This window comes from Athene noctua, chromosome 22, assembly GCF_965140245.1.
Source record: "Athene noctua chromosome 22, bAthNoc1.hap1.1, whole genome shotgun sequence".
Lineage (NCBI taxonomy): Eukaryota > Metazoa > Chordata > Aves > Strigiformes > Strigidae > Athene > Athene noctua.
In genome coordinates, this window is record NC_134058.1 from 2,532,183 (window position 1) to 2,557,693 (window position 25,511).

The 25,511-nt window shown below is 38.4% G+C and overlaps 1 protein-coding gene across 3 annotated transcripts; it reads left to right on the plus strand.

Annotated features, from left to right (window-relative positions):
• NADK (NAD kinase) lies at positions 1-24,166 on the plus strand. Of its 3 annotated transcripts, none has more exons than XM_074924854.1 (12): positions 1-313; positions 5,557-5,770; positions 10,759-10,842; positions 15,245-15,374; positions 15,942-16,047; positions 16,290-16,375; positions 16,673-16,775; positions 17,633-17,784; positions 18,325-18,424; positions 19,055-19,212; positions 19,725-19,807; positions 20,882-24,166. In XM_074924854.1, exons 2-12 carry the CDS (start codon positions 5,598-5,600, stop codon positions 21,027-21,029), a joined length of 1,323 nt encoding a protein of 440 aa, XP_074780955.1. In that variant the 5' UTR covers positions 1-313; positions 5,557-5,597; the 3' UTR covers positions 21,030-24,166. The 3 variants fall into 3 exon arrangements, with proteins under 3 accessions (XP_074780955.1, XP_074780953.1, XP_074780956.1); XM_074924852.1 differs by having other exon boundaries at positions 12-313; positions 15,939-16,047; XM_074924855.1 differs by lacking the exons at positions 1-313; positions 5,557-5,770; positions 10,759-10,842 and adding an exon at positions 12,410-13,157 and having other exon boundaries at positions 15,939-16,047.
• Positions 24,167-25,511: the final 1,345 nt, after the last annotated feature.

The window sequence follows — 25,511 nt, forward strand, 5'->3', positions numbered from 1 at the left end:
CCGAGCCCGCGGGCCCTCCCGCGCATGCGCAGGGCTGCGCGCGGCGCCATCCGCGGCCCCGCCTACCAGCGCTGCGCAGGGGCGTGGCCCGGGCGGGCGGAGCGGTGGCGCATGCGCGCTGCCCCGCCGGCCGCGCCGCGCTCCCGGGGAGGCGGGGAGAGGGCGATGGAGGCGCGCAGGGTCCGCCGGCCCCGCGCACTGCCCGGGCGCAGCCGCGGCCGCCGCCACCACCGCCGTGCCCGCCGTGCCGGCCTCTGAGGGGGCGCGGGGCGGGGGGACGCTCCGCCGGGCCGGGGGAGCAGCCGCGGACGCGGTGAGTCGGGGCCGGCGGGCGCGGGGAGGGCGGCAGCGCTGAGGGGAGCCCCCGGGGACGCGCGGCCGGGCCAAGCGGCCTCCCGCTGAGAGGGGGCCGGTGCGCGGCCCCGGTGGCGGCCACCGGGGGGGGCTCCGCGGTGGCCGGGGCCGGGTGCCCCTGCTGAGGCCGCTCGGGCTCCCGGTGCCAGCGCGGGGCCGGCGGGAGCCGCGGCACCCGCATCCCCTGCGGCTGGTCCCGCGGCCCGGCCCGGCCCGGCCCGCCCGCGCTCGCCTCTCGCGGCGGCAGCTCGGGACGGGGCGGGCTGTCGGAGCCCCCGCGGGCCTCCAGGTGCCGCCGGCAGACCCCGGGTGACGCTGCCGCGGGACTTCGCCGTGGGCGCGCTGGAGTAACGGGAGCGGTGAGGAGCCCTGAGGCAGGAGAGGTTCCCGAGAGGGCGACGAGCAGACCCCCGTCATCTGCCTCGCGGTCTCCTCGCTCGTTTGTTTAAACATCCACGGTTCTGACTTGGCCGCGGTGCTGAGCCCTGGGCTCTGAAGCCTGTTCCGGGGTGGTGCTGCCGAAGCAGAAGGGTTAACAATTGGACTTGTTTTCCTCGGGTATTTGACACGTGATAGTCACACTATCTGTTTTTTAGTAGAAATAGCACTTGAGCATGTAATCAAAAAACGTGCTAGTAAAATTCAGTGCTGTCAGACCGCTGAGTTTCCATATGGATTTTTTTTTTTTTTTTTCCCTTCAGGCACGCTAGAATATGAAGCTCTAAACTAAACTCAGAAGTAACTTTTGTCTCTCCGATACAGTTGTTTCTTCTCTTTTAGGGTGAGAGGGGGTTTAGTGCTTTAGGGGTGGAGTCATGTGCATGTGGAGTCATATGCACTCTGCCGGAGTGCCTTCTTCAGCAAAATACAATAATAAAAAAACCTCCACAGAATTCAGTGATTAAGCAAACGGGTCTGTAGCAATGGAGCAAGTGGTACCATTTTTGGGTGTAACATTGTCCTCTTATGCCCTAATACAAGGTCGATAATAAGGTACAAAATGAGGAGCTTTGAATGTCTGATGCAATTTCTGAGAAATTAGTAGAAATGCTGCTGTCTTGAAGATGTGTTAAGAGTAGTGTGTTTGGTCAGGATGCACCCTGCAGTAATCCCCTAATCATGGTGATTTAGGGCGAAGCATTGGACAGGAAGAGTTTGTTACAAAATACCAGTTTACAAGCATGCTCATTAAAAAAAAATAAAAAATCGTTTGATGATTTGCAGGCTTATGCTCCTTGCAGAGCTGCTTGCATCGAAAGATCCTCTCTTCTCTGCTACTCGGTGTGAGGTGTGGAGAAGATGGCTTTTTAAAATCTGAGCACACATAACTCTTAATGCACACTCAGGTGAACAAGTAAATATATATGAAAGTTTAGTAGAATTGTTTCAGACTTCCTTTGTAACTCGGGCTCTTTCAGTCGACCTGGAGTGTGAGTCCTTAATCACGCAGTTGAGGTAGAGCTCTGGGAATGTTATGGTGTTGTACCCTTCTGTATGTAAAGGTGGTTTGGTGAAACCTCTGTCAAGTTCTGGTTCACGGGAACATTCATTTATAATGACAGAGAAGCTGAAGACGGGAAACTGCAGTAAAAGGTTGAATACATGTAAGAAGTGAGTCAGCTGGCTATTTTGTGTCACCATCTCAGAAATTTAATATCAAATGTTAACACTCAGTTCTCCTTCATCCTGTAATGCTGAACATCTGAATAGTCTGTGGGGTTTTTTACTTTTTTTTTTTTTTCCTAAATTTTGGACATAGACCAGAGCAGCCTTTTCACTCGTTTGCTGACATGTCCTTAAAGTTTTTGGATGCCATCCTGGAAGCCGTTCAGTGATAGTTTTGTCCTTATGTCAAGTCTGCTTATTTAATGAAGGTCTTGTGAGGTAATGTTAATTAAGCAGTACATGGTGTAAGCTGTAGTTGAAGCATCCTGAATTGGAAAGTATTACATGGAAGGAATATCAAGTTCTTAGGCTGTATTTAGTAGGTCTCTACATCATCTTACTTCCAGTTTTGTGCTAATCTGATTTTCTTTACTGGAAGCATCTGTCAGATGAAAATACTTCAGAGTCTTTTGGAAACACATTTATTGCTTACTCTATTAATTACTGTTCTCTGCACCTCTTAGTTAAGAGTGATGCTGTGGAATAGGATCTGTTCCTATCAGCTGTTAAGTTACTGAGAACTCCATAAACTATTTCCATAGCTGTTGGCGTTTATATACGCTTTGTTAACGGTTGTAATTTTTATTTTCCTGGTCCTAAATCAAACTCTCAGTGTTTGGGTAAAACAGGAATGAGGAGTTGATTACCTATGTAATGGGAAAGCAAAGGGGAATGATATATACTGTTAACTGCCTGGGCTTGGCAAATTTTTGTGTGTGCCCACTTTGCAGTGCAGATTTTAAAGAAGTAATTCCTTATAATTCTGATTTTTGAGAGTGGATGCATAGTGCAGATACGGCTGTGTGGATATATCTTTGAGAAATATGCTGTTGGTTAGAGGGAACGAGACTGCACACTGCTGATTTTCACTCTCAATACTTTTGAAATAGTTTAGCAACAGTCCTTATTGAGAGCTTGACATGATAAGAACAACTATTTTGTATGATTTCCTTAGGGTAATTCTGTGAGACCAGGGTTTCTTTTGGAAATACCTGACTTTAAAATTTGATAGTAAAACACAGTTGCAGTGGTGGTTGGTATCTGCTTTTTCTCCTCTACCAGTTCCACTGTATTTTTTTCCAGTCTTAAGGAGCTGATCTCCTCCGTTGATGAATAACTCGCTAGCATTTTTATTGACTAATTATATGAAATGGAATGTATTCCTGCATACTAAGCGTTAACTTTGGTTCGCTATAACAGTTTTGGTTAATACTAGCTAAGAGCATGGTACTCCAGTGAAGATAGTCAGATCTGTAATTCCTTAAAAATCAGAGATGTTAAATTAGCTGAGTATATAATGATGCTGGAGAAGCCTGATTGGACCCTATGAATTAGCTGTATCAAACACAAGAATTACTTCAGGTTATAAGAATAATCCTCAGATTTAAAAGTGAAAATTAAAATATTAGGTTGGTGTTTTTTTAAGGTATGTTGATTGATAGGTCTGTAATAAATGTATGACAAGTGTGAGTAGCTACACACAGATGGTAAATGAGTGTCTAGTTTACTAACATTACAGCTTTTTTAGAAAAGTTTAAATCTATTGGATAAAGCCCTCTGTTAAAATTCAGGACATAAAATTCAGAGTTCTTTCTGTATTTGATGAGGAAAACTTAATTCAGAATCCAGTTTGCCTGGGGTGGCAGCGGGGAATCCATCGGAAATGCTTGTTCAGGTCTATCTGGAATCTCTGAAATAAAAACAGTGGGTTAGTTTAGATTATGATCTAAAGAACAAACAATTTAAGAACTTTCCTCGTGCACACACGGATGATGGAAGATCCTTTCCAGTCAGAGAATATCTCGTTTTAAAGTCACTTCTTTTTCTGAAACTCACATGTCTAAATGACTCGTTTTCTCTAGCTGGTTGTGAAACAACCGGCCAGAGATGTATTCCTGAAGCTTGATGAGGTTGAGATAAAAGGTAATAAAAATTAAAACCTATTAAAAATAATTTATGTTGAGTCACATTTTACAGTCTGTTTTACATACGTGCTTGCACAGAGTAATTATGTGCATAAATCAACTAACTGGCACAAAATTTATATTGCGCTTAAAGCTGTTTAAAAATAGAGTTACATTTTTTTCTAATTTTAGTTGTAAAAAATTATAAATGTGCTGAAATGACTATTTTCCAAGTCATGGTCACAGGTGATACTAAGCAATGAGTAACCAAGAACTAAACATTGATGTCTGTACAAGTGCAGGATCTTATAAGTTATTAATGGATGAGAGTAATTGTACCTCTTTGTAGTGGTGTTCTCTTAGGGTAAACCTAATCTACAGCAGGAGCAAAAGTATTTTCTAATTTGATTAGGTGGTGGTTCTGTCTAATTTATTAATGAGCCAGTGCTCGTTCTAAAATTACAACTTCATTTTATTATTGATGCGCTTTTTTATCTAAAAGTTGGGATGCCGTGAAAGACAGTATGTGTAGAATTGTGGAGTTTGTCATCCTCGGGTAACTTTATGGCCGAAGATCATTATTCTGGGAGCATTTTCCAAAGCCATAGTCCATTTTAATGGCTGCAGTAATGTTACAGTCCTTCCTCTGCAGGATACAGTGGGGAGCACATCCAAAGTGATGAAACGGATTTTAAAACATCTGCAAATTTTTAATGAACCCAACGTTTTCCGTGTGTTGAAATTAACTGCCTTGAGGAATGTATTCTTCCTCTGGACTGTTTATATGTTTATTCATACACTGAAAGTTGCTTTCTATTTATATTCTGATAAGGTTTCTTCTACTTGGCTCAAATAATGATGAGAACTTACACATGGGATTTCTAGTACTTTTGAGGAAGGATGGTTATTTAAGGTTTGGTTTGGGTTTTTTCCTACTTCTGCAGAATTGCTGTCTAGCCAGTTGTTTATCTTTTATTTGTGGAAGCGAAATACTTCACATTTGTCCTTGTTTCATCTTGTTTGTTTTGGCCCATCTCCCCAGTTTGTCACAAATGATTTAAGAACTTTGGTATTGTCCTCCAACTTGTTTTTCTCTCTTCTCTTTGGTATTTATCTCATTTTTGTGAAGAACTGAAGTTTATTAAGGTTATCTCTGTTGCATTATTTTTTTGCTTACTTTGACAGGGTTTTTTTCTGTTATAGCTTAGAGTATTCTAGTTTTTATTTGTTCAGTATATGTATCATCTAATAGGGAACTTACAGTTTTTCCTGAGTCTTGGTTCCTTGGCAAATATTTAAAGATTTTTCTTCCTCTTCGGTATCTAAAATAAATTTTATCCTATATATAACTGGAGCTGTGAATCTGTGCTGGCATGAAATAATTTTGTTTTGAGCCTCTTCTAAATCCGGGAACATCTGTGTTTTAGTTCTGGTTGGGTTTTTTTCCAGTGTCTTCTGATTACCTTGAAGAACTTCTCAGTTGCTCAGATCATTTCAAGAAGTGTTGACCAAAGTGTATAAACTCGGTGTTTAGTACTTAACTCTACTAGCTTTGCTAATACTGAGATTTTTCTTCTCTCCTCTCTATCCCCTTTCTCCTGTTTTGTGTTGTGTTTTTTTTTTTTTTCAACAGGAATTGAATTTCTCTCTCACTGAGGTTCCTTCACTTCCAATATGGAGATGAATCGAGAAAAACTGTGTACCAGTAAGGCTGATGTGAGCTCAGATTCTACTTACCATTGCTCAACATGTCACGATGATGAGGAGTGGAGCACTACTAGCCGGGGACGAGCAAAGTCACGAAGTTTGTCTGCTTCACCAGCCCTAGGAAGCACCAAAGAATTCCGGTATGACTCTTGGTTCTTCCTATTGTTGCTACCTCTAAGAAAAATGAAAAAAATTTGTTTTAAAAGTTGTTATCTAGATTTTAATTTTTTTTTTCCTCCTCTCTTTACATAACCATAGTCTTGCAGCTGTGACAAGTGATAAGAACAGAAGTAAAAATATTTTGTGGTAATAGAGAGGAAGGTTATTAGTGAACCATCCTGTTGTGGTCCATGCTGTGAAAAGAACTTGATTTTCTGAAGTAGCCACGTAGGTGGCCATCTCTAAAAATGACATTTATGTAAAGAGGTGCTGGCTGGTTGTGAGGCCGGCCTTCTGCTTCAGTGGTTCTTGGGAGATCTTGGAATGTTTTTTGTGGATATTTCAGCAACATTCTATATGTGCATACAGAGCTTCGGCAAGGCACATATGCCATTTAAATGTTGTCTGAAGTATGTCAGAATCTGGATGCAATAAAGTGCTGGCATTTAGAAATGGCTTTGTGAAGTGAAATAGATCCTTTGTTTGAAGACAAACTGCACATGAAACCTCTATCTGTAGTCATGTATCTGTAGTCATTTCAACACAGTCATGTATTGGAATGATTTCTTAGAAAGTTAGTTAAGAAAGAATGGGTGTATTTTCAGCTAGGAGAAGTTCTTAAAGTATAAAACCTAGAATGTTATTGTTTATAAGCAGATAAACACAAAATATTAATTTTCAGATTTGAGGAATGCATTTGTGCCTAGGTACCTCCAGGGTTTTGGGGTAGCTTTGAAATTTGAATACCATTATATTTGTCATATTTCAACCTAGCTTCAGAAGTTTTAAGTACTAAAGTAGTACTTAAAGTACTCCCGCAGAAGTAAAATGCAGATGGATCTGTACTGAGCTATGCTAATTCACAGCTTGATAGTAGTTCAGGTCACAAGAAAAGAACAGTTTTGCACATGGTTCCAGATCTTTAATTACGAGGCAGAACTTTACCTCTTGCTCAACAGGTTGCTCTTAAGGTCGTCTTCTAATGCACTTCAAAAGATTGTTAGTTCAAAATTAAGGCAAGCAGTTAATGGGGGGGGGTAGTTTAAGAGCAGACCTGTAATCAAAATGGCATGGCTGTCAAAACAGGCATCTGCGGAGTTCACAGTCTAAAAAAATAAAGGAAAAAATCAATCAACAGTAGAGACACTGCAAATTTTTACAAGAGCTGGAGTTCTAACGCTGTGTTTTAAAAACCTGTATGAGTATTTAGGTTATATGGTAATGTGAGACAGTCCAAAGTAAGTTGGTGCTTGCAGATTGTTTCGCAGCAGTGAGAAATGCCCATTTATTTCTTGAGCCAAATTTCCAATCTAGTTGCAAGGTTTATGTCATGTGGACAGCTTGGATAGAACTTTTGATTTTTGTGATCTTTGGACCCATTGTAAATATTGAATAGCACGCTGTGGTAGCAGTGTGTCTCGATCTTGCGGGAAACATAGCAGAGCTTTACCTTACTTCCTTTGTGACCCTCTATAAAAGCACGGACAGAATCACGGAGGAGTTTCTCAGCAGATGAAATTCTCGTCCAGAGTTACTGCTTTGCTGGTAGGAATGCTCTTGCAAGGCAGAGCATATATGGGTGAGGCTGAAGATCGCACGGGGAAATTTTACGGTGAGGGGAGGCGTAATAAAAGCCTTTATCGGAAGAGGCTAAAAGGTTAGGAAAATACTTGCTTTGCGTACGTAGTTCAGAAAGCCAGTGTACTTTAATGCTGTTGGAGAATGCTCACAAAGGACTGTGCTCTGACGGTGCTGTTCTAGCTGCTACGTGGTGTCTCATTGTCAATACGTAAGACTTCACGTTAAAAAGCGTGCTGTAAAACTGGCGTGTGTTCCGTTCTCTACTTAAACCTTTAAGAACGTAGACTTCAATCAACCTCTGTCAAAGACCATGTGTATCATTATCTTCTAGCTAAATAACTATTTTTTTAACACTAGAAGTGATCTTTGTAGACCCTACCCACTATGGGTTTGAATTAGGGTTATTGTTTACAAGATTTTTTTTTTTCATTAAGATGCTCTGCATTCATTCACCAGCTGTCCTCAATTTAGTGCAGAATTGTTACCAGGCATTCTGCAGGATGTCAGAAGGTGATCTCAGCCTTGCTGTGTGATAGTCAGATTGAAGTAGTTGCCTATCTGCTTATAACTGACAAGTATATTTTTCTGAAAGCGGTATAAAGACAGTCTTACTACAAACAACTTCGAATTCTGTTCATTCAAACATTTTACCTTCCATTGGTTGAATAGTGCATAGATTGAGTACTAATAAAACCAAGTAAAATCTCAGTGAAAGTGGATACCAGTTATTAACGAGTTTGCAGAGAAAACTTTGAATGTCATGAAGGTCAGATGTGGATATTTAATGCCTCTTGTGGGAACAGAGCTTAGCCAGTTACTGGGAGTGGCATGGGATAAAGACCTGTGTTGCAAGAAGGCAAAAAAGACAGTTGAGTGACACTTGAGTGGAGCAAGAAGTAGGAGGTGATGTTGCCATTATTTAACTACTCCAATTTCAAGTGGAATTGTTCACAAGTAGATAGAGACCGACCATTTCTTTATGCATACTGGTATACACGTTAATCTCTAACTGTGTCAGTCCTTGCTCATTTTTCTGTTTTTACAAAGTTTACCTTATTTATTTTAAATAATCTTAACCGACTGGTTTAGTCGTGCCTGGAGTTACAAATGGAATAAATTATTTGAAAAACAAATGCCACTTCTGTGTGTGAGGTGTAGGAGATTTAAGTACTCGTTTTCATTACTGGAGTGCAAATCATATTTTATTAGACATGGAACAAAGGTGATGTTGCTGTTATTCCTTAATTGTATCTTTTTAACCTGTCATGTGGTTTTGATTTTTATTAGACTTCTGAGGGTTTTTTTTAGTATTAAGTCATCAGGCTGGTCTGAGCTACTTTATAATACACAGAAGGCAGTGCAGTAATCATTTGTTACTGTCAAGCAATAGGTTCATTACCAGTTCCTGTGTTAAGCTCAGGAAAAGCATGTTTGCCCCTTCTCTTTAATGGAATAATTCTAATAGCACTTACATCATGTCTCAGCAGTTACATGACTTAAGTTTTACTCCCATTTACAGATTTGCTGAAGGAGGTGGGAGGGAGGTAAGGCAGAAGAGTTCTGACTTGCTCCTGATAATCCTATCCTAGTGCTAGGAGGAAATCTGTGTTCTTGGTGGGATTTGAGGATAAATCACATTTCAGAGCTCCCATTTTTTGAAGGTGAAGATCATATGAGGTCTAATTAGATAAATAAATGGAAAAAATTAGCATTTTTCTACCTATTCAAGACTAGGGCCTGGTACTAGTATCTCTATATACCTTAGAACTGAAGGATTTATGTGTTGTTAATTTATTAATTGCAAAGGTTTAAACAACCAAAAAAGTGTTTAAACAATCGGGACACTGTTACTGTGATTTGACCATGGCAAAAAAATCTGAAGGTGCTGCCTTGGTGTTGGAGATTTAATTGTAAATGCTTGTCAAGATTTACACTGGGAAACAAAATTTATACATATTACTGTACCTTACTGAGATGAAGAGCACTCATTAAGCTATTGTATGTGTACTTAGACCAGATTTAGTCATTCTGCGTGTCCTGTTCTAAACTGTGTGCTCTTAGATAAGATGCAGCGCTTCAAAAAATACAGAAAAGAAAGTGTCGTGGTTATTGTGTCTGCAGCAGTGAAGCTGGTGTCACGTAGGAATTGATGCAGACTAATCCTCGACACACAACTAACAGTCATTGCAGGGTTTTTTTTCTGAGAAAGTGGCCTGACAAGAACACTCCTGGGCTTATTTTTTTGTTGGTATGCTTAGTTGTTTGCTTGCTCACTCTCAGCAGAAATTAATGCATGCCAAAATATTACAGAAGAGAAAGTGCTTATACTATATAAACAATATATAAACAAAAGCCCTGGTTTATGATTTGTGTTTTAATTGATTAGGCACACTTGTTAAGTGAAAGTTGTGGGATTACTAAATTATGTAACAAAAACTGAACACTGCTGTTCTTTTGCTCAGGTAGCGTTATTACAGAGATATTTTGAGTTTCTTTTGAATGTTGCCCCAAGCTTCTCATTTAATAATTTCTTGGTGTTATTTAATAACTTTCTACAAAATCTGAGATGGTCAGTCGACTACTAGAGTACATGGTTGAGTACTCGAAGTGTTAAATACTTGTTTATGCTGTCACATTGAGTGTTATTTAGGATTACAACAGATTGAGAAGTTAAAAAATGTGTCCTTCAGTTATTTAAATGCCTTCTTAGTCTAGCTTAGAGAAAAATAGATTTTTTTGAAAGTTAGAAAAAAAAAATTGAAGCGTTACATAGCTAATTCTGAAACTGGAATTTTCTGTGCTTCGTTTCTTAAACATCAAAGTTTTCCTTTTCACAGTAGTGAGACCTTGAAAAGGGATTATGTTTTTATAACTTGAGATTTATCTACATATTTTTTTGTCTCTCTGAGACACAGATGTACTGTTCTGTACTGTAGTATGCAGAAGAGTTGAGACAAAACAGAACCTTTGTAGGCTTGACATGAATTCAAAGAACCAGCCTGAGAAAACTTGACCGTATCTTCTCTCTGAGGGTGTGATGCTTGCTTTGAGCAAAGTAAAGATGAAATGAATACAAGAATAATATATGCCTGGTACTAATATTTAGGAAGTGATAACTGAGTATGAGGAGGGGATGAACTGAGTGAGGCTTCAATTAAAATTGCTTTCAAGGAGTAGGTGTAGGAGTTAAGTTTTAGGTTTGAAATGTGAGTGCTAATGCATGTAAAATTACATTGGTTGCTCAGCCACAAATGTAGGTTTAAGAAATGCGTTTTGCCCTGTATGGCTTAGTGCAGGTTTTTCAAAGTGGTTTTGGTGGTTGGGAAGCTAATTATACCATTTGTCATCACATTTCTTTTACTTATTATTTTTATCTACATATATTTAGGAGAACACGCTCCTTGCATGGACCATGCCCAGTGACCACGTTTGGACCAAAGGCCTGTATGCTGCAAAATCCTAAAACGATTATGTGAGTACTTGTCAAATGAATGGTATTATGCTTATTCTGTGTGAAAGAAGGAAGTTTGCTTTTCTACTATTCACCCCCTAATCGGAATTGTTTGTATTTTACCTGATATTTAGAGTTTTTCATCTTGCTTGAGGGCTGCGTTGCCAGAATTGGCCTGCCATTTTTATCTCATGTTGACCATTTAAAAAGTCATTCTGAGAGGAGAATGGATAGCACTGCTGAGCTGTGTTCTCAAGTAAAACCCCATTAGATGTGCATTGCCTTGATCTGCATGTTGAGAAGTATAATATAGGTTTGTCTGTCACTGTGCTGTTTTTTTTTTTTTTCTGCTGAGCGATGAGAGGACATCATCGTTATTTCTCTGTATGGATTTATAGTGGTTTTGCTGGTTGGGATATTTCCTGCAGGGTTAACAGACAATAAAAGGAAATTAATTTTACTTATTTTACATTAATCATTCATGTGGTGTTCCTAGGCCCCCTATCTACCACCTAAACTAACAGGAGTCTTTTCACGGCTCAATATCTATTTTGAAAAAAATCCCAACCAAACCATTTCACATAAAAATATGGCAGGGCATGTGAATAGTATTAAGTGCTGAAGTTCTGTTTAGACATGTTTTGCTTCATCTGCAATCCATAGTTTGATGTCAACAATGGCAACAACTGTAAGAGAGACTTCGCAACAGAACTGACAGTAAACCACCCGTGTGTATTAAACACCCTTAGAGCAATCTAATTACGATGTGGAGAAGTTATTGGCAGCATTCGGTTTATTCCATCAACCTGAAATATGTAAGGAGCGTGTTAGAGAACGCACATTTTTATGGGCAACACAAGGAGAGGAGGAGAAATGGTTCTGTGTGCTGTGAAATCTGAGGAAAGCCATCTCCCTCTCTTGGTTTTGTGTTTGAGTTGGTAGGTTGAATTTTTGTTTTGGGTCTGTGGCTCTTTCAGTGTATGAATATCGTTAAGGAAAGTTTGCTTATAGACTCTGATAAGTTAAACGTGAGAATGAGGGTTGGTTTCTGCTTCACAGGTGTATAAACAATTTCGTAGGTTGAGTAGTGTAAAAGTGTTGCTTTTTACCCTAAATGTACCGATAGGTGTGTGTACTATATATACTGGAATGGTGTCTTGACTTGGTCAAATGAGGAATGTCAGAGTTCTGCAGATTAAGCAAGTTAGTGGTCCCTATTTTTTGTCCCTTGAAAAACTTTTTATTTCACCGTTCTTTCAGTTGAATGTAAGGTATTTGAGTTCAGTATTTATTTTAGTATATCTTCACTTAAATAAGTAGTAGTCTTCCTCAGAACTGGTTGGCAGCATGCTAACTTTTCCTACGAAGGTGTGGTGGAAATATTGCAGCGTACTCAGCTTCCTCCTTCTTTCTGTCTGTTCCGAAGCTGGTGGCTGGGAGTGCAGCCGTTCATCCGCACACACCGTGCGCTCCCCACTTGACCCTGGTGGCCGTGCTCCTCCCCAGGGGCTGGGCCAGTGTCCTGCGATATAACCACAGTGGCACGACCTGGGGCGGACAGAGGCTGCGGGCAATACTCCTCTCACACTGCTCACCAAGGAAAAGACAGCTTGTGCAGCGTCCAGGATAGCTGGGGAGATAAAGGTGCTCTCAAGGGATTGAAGGAAAGGACTATTGGAAGACCAAATTGTAAATTACTATTACTACTAAACATATGGTTTTTCTTGTGGTTTCTGAAAACTAGCAAAACCTTTTTTGTTTGGGTTTTTTCTCTCTACATTCAGTAATAGCATTAAGCTTTCTTCATTGGAGATAATTTTTTTTTTTAACAGAAAATTTTAGGTTTTCTGTGTGGGTATAAGTTAGTGAAGCTCTTGGTGTCTCTTTAAGTGCTAGTGTTGATAATTGTATTGAAAAAACTGCTTTCTGAAGCCTGTGTGTAAGATGACCAGGTGAACTGAACGACTCTTCAGTGAAAAAAGAATCAGGTGTTTGTGTTAAGAGGAGAGGTGAAATACCTGCTTTGAAACTTTCTTGAAATGGGATTTTTCTTATGAAATCTTGCCTCTGAAGATCTGTAATAAGCATTTTATACAAGATTCTTCTGTAAACTCACAACTTTTTGTTGGGACTGATTGAAATACTTAACTGGAGAAAAAAAATTTTTTGGAGAAAAATGTTTTCTTTTGAGGTAGCAGTTTATTAGTAAGTGATAAAAGCTTCAGCCTTTTTTTTTTTTTTGGAGCTGTTGCATTTGCCTGGCTCCTGAGAAGAAACATGAAGATCTTAAAGCATGTTATGAATAATCTTTCATTTAGTAGAACTACGTGGAATTGGTGAGTACAGGCAGACTCTCTTTTCTTTGAATGCAGTCTGTAGTAGCCAGGTTTATTCAGTGAAAAGCAGTGCTGGAGTCTTTATTTCTTTGCCAGCTATAGAAGATAACCTAACTGTTTTGAAATGGTTTTGGGGGTAGTTTCTCTGTGTGTATTTTTTACCTTTTAATAATACTGAGATCTGAGGAATTTAATTTTATGAAATGAACTTTAGTGTAGAAAATGCTTTCTTGCTCACCATTTGTATTGGAAATAACATATAAAACTTCAGCTTCGGTTCCTTTGAAACTGTCTGGCAACAAATAAACACATTAATGTAACTCGTCCTACTTTAATTTTGTTTTAATTTCAGTTTTAACTGTTGGCTGGTTAGTCAAGGCAGAGGAAGCCTTCCAAATTCATAGTCATCTCCCATTCATTCACAGCAATATTTGAGACCGAGTATGGTATCTTCAAAATGCCCTTACATTGAGCCAGGGGATTGGAACTAGTCTGACACATCTAAAAAGGACATATAAAAGGATGTATATAAAAAGGACATACTGAGTGTAACTGCATATTTGTGTTCTTCTGGATTAGGTAAAAACATTTAGAGAGAGATGGCACTGTTTGTTAGTAAAGGTTGCGGGTATTAGACTACTTAATTAATCTGTAGTTTCTGCTGTATTTATATATAGAATATAGGCATTTTGGAGAGGAAAATGAGTAGGTTATTCTGCCTCCAGCAGCATCATCTGTTTTATTTTAACCCTTGAAGTGCTAAATCCAAATGTCTTTGTAAGTTTGGCTTGTTAAGCATTTATCCTAATCTGCTTTGCTTTATGGATTATATCTGCACCACGTGGAAAAGGGTGGGGTGCTTGTAATATGTGAAATACAACAGTGAAATTACGTAGCTTAGAAGCAGATATAAAGGAAGGAGAATATAGCTGGGTACTCCTAAATCAACTATAAACGTATTATAAAGAAGCATGAGGGTTCTGTTACTGAACCTTCTTGAACACCACAAATTTATTTGCGTAAATGTATTTAGTTCTTGAGGTTCTCAAGTTGTAGAATGTTGTCCTGACAATAGGCAGACAGTAGTTTTAAAGTATTTTGTAAAGGTTTTTTTTTTTTTAAATTTAAAGTAGTAGTTGTGCTCTTTTTAAGAAGATAAACTTTTTTGGGGATCAACACTAAAATAAAATTGATATATAGATTAGAGTTTTAAAGAAATTTTGCAGAGAAGTACGGTTACATATCTGTAATGTTTGCCTGGAATAGAAGTACACATCTATTCCTGTTTGAGCCCTTCATTTATGAGACTTTATGATAGGAAATATAAGATTTTCAAATGCAGACTTCCCAGAATAAAGTTCATATAATTTTTTTCATAGTTGTTAAGGCTTTTCTTGAGGTTTTAGTGTAGATGACTGTGAATCTTAATTATTTGCCCTCTCTTGTGATAGTGTTGTTTAGTATGAGTAAAAAAATCCTGCAGAATTTGTGTCTGCCTTTACAGACTTCGAACTGTATTGAGAAAACTGTGGCTGTATACTGGTAGCAGTGCAAAAGTGCTGAATGAAGCACTGCCAGAAAAAAAAAAAAAAAAAAAAAGTGTTGCAACTATTGCGGTTTTTTTTTTTTTAAATTTGCATCAACTTAAGCTGTCTGATGTATTGGATAGGAAAAAAGTTTATGCTGTAGTTTTTTCTCATTCTCTAATTGGATGTTTCTCCGTACTTTGAGATGGCTTCCGTTGAGAGCACCAAGTCAGGAGTGCTCAGTGTTATGGCTGGAAGCATCAGGGAAGATACCAGTTCAGGAACTGGATCCAAGAGCTTTTTCTAGTGCTTCTGTCGAAGTTCCTGTTGGTGTGAGGCACTTACAGGAATGGGCACCATAATACTGTGTTACCAGCTTAATATAGTAAAGAATGATTGGTTTCTTCAGGGGAAAAAGCATCCTTACAATACAAACTATTAAATCCTTCTTTTGATTCTTCTAGGACTGCGTGCAATTATAGCTAAGGATATATTCTTAACAGACCAAACGTTGTCAAAGGAAAATGTAGTAACGCTGGAAGTTTTTTTCCTATTCTCTAGGCACATTCAGGATCCAGCAAGCCAGCGGTTGACATGGAACAAACCTCCCAAGAGCGTCCTTGTTATTAAAAAGATACGTGATGCCAGTCTGCTGCAGCCTTTTAAAGAGCTCTGTGTGTATCTTACTGAGGTAAGGAAATGTAAATTCCGGTTTTTGTAATAATTAAAAATTTTACATCTAAAGTGTTTTCAGTTGTTCTGTTGAATGTGGTATGTGCAGAATTCTATCGTGCAAACAGATTGTTTTACCCGTTGCCACTGAAAGTAGTAGAACTTATTTCAGAGCTTAAGATCAGTACTTAAATAGTTTAAGTACAGAGCTTAAAAAAAAAAAAAGTTAAATCAAAACATCAAAACTTCCCTTCATTCTGTTTGCAATTCTAAGGGAATGGGATATAAAATGCATTAAGCCTTGAACAAACAGCGGAGTTACTGTATCAAGTAATCCACGTAACAAAGTTTAGATTAATTGATTAGGTGATCTGTGCATGCTGCAAAATTCTCATTAGAACTAGACCACACATTAAAAATAAACCCCACAACCAACAGAGGCAGACCACTTCTGTCAAATAGTATTTATGGTTTTAAACTAGCGCATTATTACTGGGGAGAGTCATAGTGCATAATTACTGGGAGAGTCAAATATTTTGTCATTTTAAGAGTTGATTAACAAGACAATCTTACCTCTCTTAAGGAGAACAATATGATAGTGTACGTAGAAAAGAAAGTATTGGAAGACCCCGCTATAGCTAACGATGATAATTTTGGACCAGTAAAGAAGAAATTTTGCACCTTCAGAGAAGGTATGGTAATGATTTCTTGAAAGTGAAGTTGCAGTTTATTGCTTATTTGTCTTGGTATTTCCTTAGTCATTGGATCAAGTTTGTAAAACTCCTGTGTCTTTTGCAAACAGCTGTTTTTACATCTTAGCTGTGTTCTTTTATATTTGTGAGTGAACGTTGGCATGCTGCACTTAGTTTATGTCAGGAAATTAAGACTGTTGATAAAACCAAATTCAGAATTTTTGTTTTAATGTTGCTTCCAGATTACGATGATATCTCCAATCAGATAGACTTTATCATATGCCTGGGAGGAGATGGGACCTTACTGTATGCTTCTTCGCTTTTCCAGGTTGGTCTTTAGGGGAAACAGACTTAATGACCTCTTTTCTTTGGAAGTATTTGAAGGTGGTTGTTTTTTTTAAAAAAAAAACTTTGTTATTAAGGAAAGCATTTGTTCTTTCCTGTTCATTTGGGTTTTTTATCAAGCCTGTTTTTACCCTTTACCTTCTGAAAACAATGTATGTAATGTGTTGGTTTTATTATGCACAGTTGAAGTTACATCAATAGTCAAAATATTTACAGGCAATTAGTTGAAGTGTGAATTGCTGTTATTCAGTAGCTTTTAAATTCTTTTCTTTATTGATAGGGTAGTGTACCTCCAGTTATGGCTTTTCATCTGGGATCCCTTGGATTTCTTACTCCATTTAATTTTGAGAATTTTCAGTCCCAAGTCACTCAGGTTATAGAAGGTAAATTTAAGGGGACAAGGTGTGGTGTTTCTTTTTGTTACATTTTCTGTAGCTTTTTCCAAGATCAATAAATTTTTCTTAACCAACTCATTTAGGTTGTCCCATAAGATTGAGTCACAAGAAATGTATACTGAACTAACAAAAGTATTGCATTGCATTGACCCGTTCAGTGCTGCTTTCCATACTACTCTGTAAAGGGAAATGGCAAAGAAATAACTTTGTCCTGTGTGGAGTAAACAAGTAAAAGGTGATGCGGAATTTATGTTAAATGACAGATAAACATGTAAAGAGAGTGTAGCTCTGAACTCTGTGGTAGTCTGTTTCTCTAAGCAGTGCAGTGCTTAAATTCTGTACATCAGGCAAATAAGATATTTGAGGAAAGAAATAATTTGTTTCTTCAGTATGAGGTAATTTGAGTTGCATCCAAAGTAAATTCCTGAAAAAAATGTATAAAATTCTCACGTTGCTAGAATGTTGTCTTTTAATAGGTGTTTCTAATGCACTGATTTTCTTTAAGCTTAGCTTTTGTCTTAGTAAAGATCACATGAGCCTAACAGTGTTTTCCAATCTTGATCTTGTCCATATAAAACTTAAATTTTCTTTGTACATCATGGGGAAAGGGAGGAAGGACTGGATTTAAATTTATTTTGATTTTGCTCATTACTACTAAAAGTTAGTTTTGATCTTTAACCACATATAGACAATTATGTCAGGAATGATTGTGAGTGATACTGGGAATGATGAAAGCACAGGCCATAGACGGATGGCATTTCATACAGTTTGCTAGTCATTACAGGGCTTTGTTTGTTATACTCACGTATCATTTTTGTGTACTTTCTCTTATATTTCGCTTCTAGGCAATGCAGCACTTGTTCTCCGAAGCAGGCTGAAAGTCAAAGTAGTAAAAGAGCACAGAGAGAAGTTGACAGTACAAAATGGTATAGAAGAAAATGGAGTAGTGTCTGCAAATATAGAGAAAGAAGTTGGCAAGCAAATTATGCAATACCAGGTCAGAGGGCAAGATAAGCAAAAGCAGCAATATGCTGTTTGTGGATTGCTTTCTACTTGTTTTATTATAACTTTCCCCATTTCAGTAGTTTACTTACACGAGCCCAGTAGTGTGGGACAGATCCAGATTGCTCTGATTGACAATATGTACCCTAAATAATGAGGAAGTGGTGTACTTCATTACCTTCTGCAATCCTAAGTAGTCATATTATTTATATTGTAAATAATAAAATATTACTTTAGTAATGTTTTCATTCTATTTTGAAAACCAAGTAGCACTTCTAAAATGGGATAGACCAAAGACTTTTATAAGTGAAAACAAAAACCCTGCATGTTGTTAGTAACCAGCTTCCGGAAATAATTCTTAACATCTAAAAATTTCAGCTGGCACTTGATAAGACAGAAGTTTAGAGAGTCTAATTTGGCAGGTACTAAATCAGCATAAATTTTTCAAAGACTTGGAAGGAATGTTTTGGCTTGTCATTTATTACACTGCCAAGTCAGCACTAGCAAACTTGTGTAACATTTGATGTCGTGGCAGGTCCTAAATGAAGTTGTAGTGGATCGTGGTCCTTCTTCTTACCTTTCCAATGTAGATGTCTTTCTTGATGGACACCTGATAACAACAGTGCAAGGAGATGGTGAGTCTGCCTCTTGAGTTAAATTGCTTATCAGTTCATGTGTAGACTGTTGCTATTTTACTGGAGGATTTTCTCACACAGAGGGAAAAAAAGAAATATCAAGCTTCAGTTCACTGGTGACAGAAAACATTAGTGTGCCAAAAATAGGGAAGTTTATTCATCAGTAACTAATGTGTTCCACAATAAAGCATTGAAGTGTTGTAAGCTTTGTTTATGGACTGCTGAAGGCAAGTGGCAGTTTCTTTGCATATGATAGGGCTAAGGCCAAGAAACAGCTCAGAAAAAAATTTGCTTTGATATCTGGAATTTGCTGAAGGCCAAAAATCTCAACTCATGAATTCCAAAAGTTCATCCTTAAAACTCTTACCCTTTAAAAAAAAAAAAAAGTCACTGTTACAGAGTTGTGTAACCTGAGATCTAGAAGTTTATGCAACTTATATGAAGCCATAGAACAAGTGTGCTGTGCCAGGATTAGAAGAGATTTGGACTTTTTGTGTGTTAGTCTGCAGTTCTCCTGTGAAATACAAGTTGATACTGCTTCATTTCCATAACTGCTCTTTCTTAGTCATCTTCCAAAGTAACACATCGATTGTAATGCTTATGTAAATGAAATTTTTGCTCCTTTCACAGGAGTCATTGTCTCCACGCCGACGGGTAGCACTGCCTATGCAGCTGCAGCAGGAGCTTCTATGATTCATCCAAATGTTCCTGCAATAATGATCACCCCGATCTGCCCTCACTCATTGTCTTTCAGACCTATTGTGGTTCCTGCTGGAGTGGAACTCAAGGTTAGCTTCTCTTACGTTATTTCTCTTTCTAAGTTAAAAACTTTCGTAATAACTGTGAGAACCTGACCAAAGCAGAAGATGTTAGGAAATGCTGTGTGTCTCCTGCATTCTCTGATTTGTAGGAGGACCCGATCAAGTCTGGTTGAAGAATGCACCTTTGTTTAATGTACCCACTAGTGGAATACTTGACTCTGCTTCCCGCTGGATTGCAGTTGTGTAACGTTCTGCAAAACAGAAATATATACATTTGAATTCTCACTAAAAAGTAAAAGAGGGAGTGTATTGCATGTAGGAAAGTAGATGTGTGTATATATACCAACCATGAAATAAAGGTTTGGAACTGGCCTGGTATGTTACTGCGCTGTTGTTATGGACAGATTACGAATTTCAGTGCAACTGTAAAGTTGTGAAGAGTCGGTTCTGTACTCAGAGGGAGGGTGGAGGAGGTGTTTGTTCCTTGCTCTTGAAAAGTAGGTTTTGAACCTGAAATTTCGTTCTTTTTTCTCTTTCAGATTATGCTCTCTCCAGATGCCAGGAATACAGCATGGGTTTCATTTGATGGAAGGAAGAGACAGGAAATATGCCATGGAGACAGGTCAAACTTATTTTTTGATTATAAGTATAGAAAATACTGATTCATGCACTTCTCTCATTCCCTAACATCTGTCAGAAGGGTTGCTGGTGGTGAAGAAACAAGCTTTTATAAACCCTAACACCTCTCGCAGCACAAACTGTACTGAAAGTATTTAATTTCTAACTTGAGTTTTTTTAGGTCATCTTACAAAAGTAAGTGAAAGTTTAAAACAAAAGCACATGAACATTGCATGCTTGCCAAGGAAGTTGGACATGTCTTTAGAAAATTCTGTAAATTTAACTTACATTTTTGTCGGACTCCTAAGATTTAAGCCAACAGGAGTTGATGTCAGCAGTGGTTCTGAATAATGCTTTATGGTTTAAACAACTTAGTGGATGGTTGTGGTCACTTGCGATGCTATTGCCTTGAGTGAGCAGAATGCAGTCTGTGAAGCTTCCTGAGGTTTTATGTGCGAAATGTGGTGGCTTATCCTAATGGGAGGTGATTTAAGGCAACTGTGTGGTGTGTGACTGGTAGACCTGCTGTTCAGGATGAGTTTATTTTCTCTTGGTCTATACAAGTTGCCGGGAAGGAAAATGTAGAGCTGGCATGACACTGCATCTTGAACTGTTTTGTGTTTCCTCTGAGGTTGAAAGATCTATAGAATAGATCAGGAGACTAGTAAGGATTCAAACATGAGATTTGGCCCTTTGTTAGATGCTAGATGTTAGTGCTGTTGCTTGTAGTTACAACTCGAAACTTAAAGGCCAAGCTGATGACTTACACTTCCCTTTGTCCATGTGTTATTGATGTGAAGACCAGCAGAAGACTGCAGGACGTCATGGAGTGGGTTCAGTATTCTCACTGTCAAAGAACACCCTCCACAGTGCATCTGTTCAGTTTTAAGCCCTTTGATCACTCTGTTTAGATAAACCCGCAGATTTGGTTCTTGTTTGATTATGGAAAACTCATTGTTTTACCAAATTGGCTGAATATAGCACCACGTTATCTAGTGGACAGAAGATTTTAAACTTTTTTTTAAAATATTGCTATTCCTTGTGCTTGACTGACTGGGGTATTCCTGTGTTGTTGCAGTATTAGCATCACTACCTCTTGCTATCCCCTTCCTTCGATCTGTTTCCGAGATCCTGTGAGCGACTGGTTTGAAAGCTTGGCTGAGTGTTTACACTGGAATGTTCGGAAGAAGCAGAATAACTTTGCTGTTGAAGAAGAAGAATTTTGAGTGTCTACATCTAACAAGACTCATGGGAATGGAAAATGGCAGTATCCCTCCTATGTGCTTGGATTTGTGAAGTTTTTGCCTAACGAGGGTGGTCACCACCTCAGACATATATAGTGATTATAGTTTCTATCTGTCTGATCTGCAGCTGGCTGGAAATCGTGTTACTTCCTGTCCACCAAGAGTAGGAACGGAAGAAATTAGGCTCTGGTTGTTGTAATCCAGTGTGAATTTCCTTCAGCTGAGTGAGCTAAAAATGGATTGTTTCTGATTGATATTGACAGCCGCATCTGTACATTTGATTGTAACCTTTAATTTACCAATAACGTGGTAGGCTGAACGTAGGTACATAATAGAAAAGTGACAGTAGGAAAGTGGCATTAAAATATTCTGTGTAATTTGGTAAGTCTGTAATCCCATTTAAGACTGCTATGCATATGAAAGCTCTAAGAAACGTTCTTTTTTTTTTTTTAAAAAAAAGCACCTTTGTTAGCTTAAATAGATCTTGCCCAGAACAGCTCCCCATCAAGGCAGCGCTTAAAATGTTTGCAAATAAGGAGAAAATGTGACACACTGTGAAGAAATACCCGTGAAGAATGTTTTCTACTAATAGATGGAACTAGTAAAAAAAAATAAGTATATGCATATATATCTATATCTATCTTATGCCCATTTGAACAGTGTTTGACCCTTGGCTGTCATCACTGTGTAAATACCCACGAATAGCACGGACAAGCATTAGCATGGATTTGGTTATTAATGATCTCCATCTTTGTAGCTGAGCTAGTTTATAGCTTTGCAGTTCCTGGGGGTGGGAATCGTCAACACAGTGGCTTTTCTTACTCTTTTTGTTTGATTCTCTGGAATAAATTGTGGCATTAGAGACGATAAAACAAGAAATTCTCCAAGTGTTCAAGAAGAATCTGGACTTCAATTACTGCTGTATTGTCTAGTTCCATTAATGTCTTGAAGAATATCTTATACTAGGCCCTGAATGCCCTCAACTTCCATAGATACCTTCCAGCTCTTGGTGCTGAGTAATACAGAAAGGGGTACTGCACTGGCAGGCTGGTAATGAGAGGACACATTCCCAGTAGAGTAGCAACGGTGCCTTCAGCACACTCAAGATATTCTAAGTCTTGTATTTACTTTTTTAAGATGCTTTCAAATGTTTCTAACTTCTCTATGTACATATTTTATTGTATGTGCTTTTATGAAAGAAAAAACAAACAAAACGACGACAAAAAAAAAAAAAAAGACTAGTTGGGAAAAAAGGGTTTGTACTGTACTTTAACTGAAAAAATATCAAACCCAAGTATAATGTTTACATTTATGTTCTCTGTGGTGCAGTCTCATGAGCATACTATCCAAACTTTAGCGTTTTCAAAGTCTTGCTGCATTGGCCATTAAAGGAGTGGACATTATCTGTTCAACTGAAGCCTGTGGCATGATAGTGTGAATGAATTAATTTACTGATTAAGGTGGGATTTCCTTGGAAGTGGAGTGAGAAGCTCTGTTGAACTTTTCACGATTGTCTTACGTTGTTTATGTGGTCCAAAGTGGTAATGGGAAATGTATTGATTTCTGAACTCTGCCTAACCTGCTGTCCTCCGACGGTTTAAATAATGTCTCTTCCATTTTGGATGCTGCCCTAGTCTGTCTAATTTTATTAAATCCAGGTGAGAGCACTTTTCCATAAAAGAAGCAAACTCTGGGTTAATGATACAAATCACAATGAAAATGTGTTAATATAAATTAATACTCAGTTTGTAAATTTTGTAAAATAGAATATTGGTTTGATTTGGACTAAATAGATGAATTTTGTGATTTAACTTTCCCTTGAATCTGCAGTAATTGTTTTATCACTGTTTTGAAGCTGCTTACGGGTTTCCTAGGTGGAGTATTCAGTTATTTAATAACTGAATTACTTTTTGAAGTGTCAGACTTTTTGCTTTGAAACTATTTTATTTAAACATGCAATAATTGAGAAAAGGATCCAGGGTATAGTGGCTATATAAATGTATTGTTAAGTGGAAAACAAGCAGAATACTAGGCATGCTAGCAAGTGGAAATCATTTTGCAGAGGTGAGGCGAAATGATTGATGAGCCTTATCTAGTATTTTTTTAAAGATAAAACTATATTCAGCACTTTTTATTTATGCTTTTTATAGTAGTAAAGCTATTATTGACTAAATCGCCGAACCTTCATTTTCAGAGTGCGTATTTCATGAAATCTGTAATCAAAATTTACCTAACTACTTTCTCTAGATTAGATCTAGATTAGGAGTTGTCTTTAAATTTCTCACGTGCTGCAATTGCATTACTGGCTTTGAGTGAGGCTTCTGCAGTTTTGCTTGTACAACTATTCCTGCTTGGTAACAATCTGACTTGGATCACTGGTCAGCCAAGCAGAGAGCTACAGTCACTGACTAAAGGAAAAGTAAGTCATGTGATGGCTTTAGCCTTTGCTTTTTCTTCAAAAAGCTGTCCTGATTATAATTGTACTAGCTGCTTTATATCAAAACACAACCCCGATTGTGTTAATACATTACAAATTTATCTAAGTGTACAAAGTCCCTTTTCAAGGCCTTTAATCCATCAGCCAGCAAGTCACAAGCAGGCTGGTGAGGTTTAAACTGCACTCAAGTTTTGCATATTTAACTGCTTAAAGTGTGGGCACCTTCTATTTAAACCACAGCTGAACCAGGAAAAAAAAAAAAAGCTGTAATCTGTAATGCAGACTTGGTTATATTGGCAATAAAGCTCATTTTGCTGATGTAGCTTACTCAAAGTAACTTGTTTAAGCTGTACTAGTTAAAATAGATTTTTGCTGATTAAGAGCAGTGTTTCTAACATAAGGGTTTGTAAATGTCACTACCTGCAAATCCTCTCCAGTCTACAAAGGGCCAAAATGGAAGCTTGGAAATTAATTTGGTTTTTTTAAGAAAAAGTTATTCTCTAGTAGAGAGTTTAAGAAGTTCTTAACAGCTGATGTAGTATGGAATTAAAACAGTGTACTGAATTTTTAAAAAGAGGAAAAATTCTGTTACCTATTGTTAATGCTTTGACAACTTGTTTTAAATATTGTTGAAAACAAATATTTTTCAATCCTTTCAATAAAATCTTTTTGTAAAGTTGGATTTGTAAAGCAGCACTTTGACTGTTGAGAATATAAAATTCGGTATATGCAATTACTTGGAAGGCAAACATCCAGCGTGGGTTTCTGAGATGTCTCATGGGACAGTAGCATGTGTTGTAGAAACATACCTGAGGCTTTTTTGAATGCGTATGTCTGATACCAGTCTTTTCTCTAAAGTTTCAAAATAAAAGCTGGGTTTGCTGTGCAGGTTGAAACAAATCTTCAGTACAACTAGTTGGGCTACAGAACTGCTTTGTTGAAGGCACGAGAGTAGAAAAATGAGGAAATAAATAAGCACAATCTGATATATTCTCAGATAATTTGGATACCTAGTAGTAAATTTAAGATTGAAAATGTAGTTTAAATGCCCACTCAATCCTTGCCTTTGCATGTTGTGACCGAGTTCTAGACACTTTTTCCACGAAACTTGTGGCTAATGATTACATTGAGTCTTTTTATGTTTTCATAATTAAGTTGTAAGCTGTCCCAACAGTTGTGTGCAGGTCAGATGATTGATAAATAGGGGGAAATATCTTCTGCAGGTAATAGAGCTGCTTTTAAATGGAGTTATTTTGCTTTACAAGTCACCTTAGAAAGAGTTTTCCATCTTCTCATGCCTGGCTGGTGCTGTCCATGGCCAAAACAATAAGCCACCATTTCTGTGACAGTGGCACTCTGTTGCCTGTGCAGAAAGCAGGGAAATAGCACTGCCAAGGACTGGGCCCTCGTTTTACAGATGATTCTTTTGAGAGAAGTTTATATGCTATTTGCTGCTATTATCTGTCTTGGCAGAATGAAGGCTTCTTACTATTTTCAGTTTGAACAGCACAGTTCCAGCATCGAGAGCTCTACTCACCACAGTTTGTTGAACCAGCAAAAAGTGCTCTCCACCCCCACGCAGTCTTTCCAAGCTGAGGTATGAGAAATTCTGGCAAAAAATCAGTTCAGCTGGGCAGATTAAAAAAAATGGCTGTATGGATTTACCCTGGATTTTTGAGAGTTAGGAGAACTTAAAGTAGCCCGAAATAGGAAGATTTGGCCATAAACGCCGTGTGAAGTAATCTGTTTCTAGTTTTACCCTGCCCTGTGGTGTGTCTACATGATAAGCTGAAATGGATGTTGGTACTAACATGTAGTTTAATCTAGATTGTTCACGTAGGCATCGGGTGGCTGTATGAATTACAGCCATCCCAAGAAGTACAAAAAACCCCTCATCCTGCATGTGAAGGTCAACACTGCTCGTACTTGCTGCTGTGCCCTGAAATACTAAATTTAATTTAATCTCCCTTTTTGTGCAGCAGTCCTGCCTCTCAATGACAGTACCATGCTCCTTGTGCGAGATGCAT

Coding starts and splice junctions, on each gene's coding strand:
- NADK (XM_074924852.1), top strand. CDS start 5,598: ATGGAGATGAATCGAGAAAAACTGTGTACCAGTAAGGCTGATGTGAGC. Junction 15,375..15,938: donor TCTGTGTGTATCTTACTGAG/GTAAGGAAATGT, acceptor ACCTCTCTTAAG/GAGAACAATATGATAGTGTA. Junction 16,376..16,672: donor ATGCTTCTTCGCTTTTCCAG/GTTGGTCTTTAG, acceptor CTTTATTGATAG/GGTAGTGTACCTCCAGTTAT.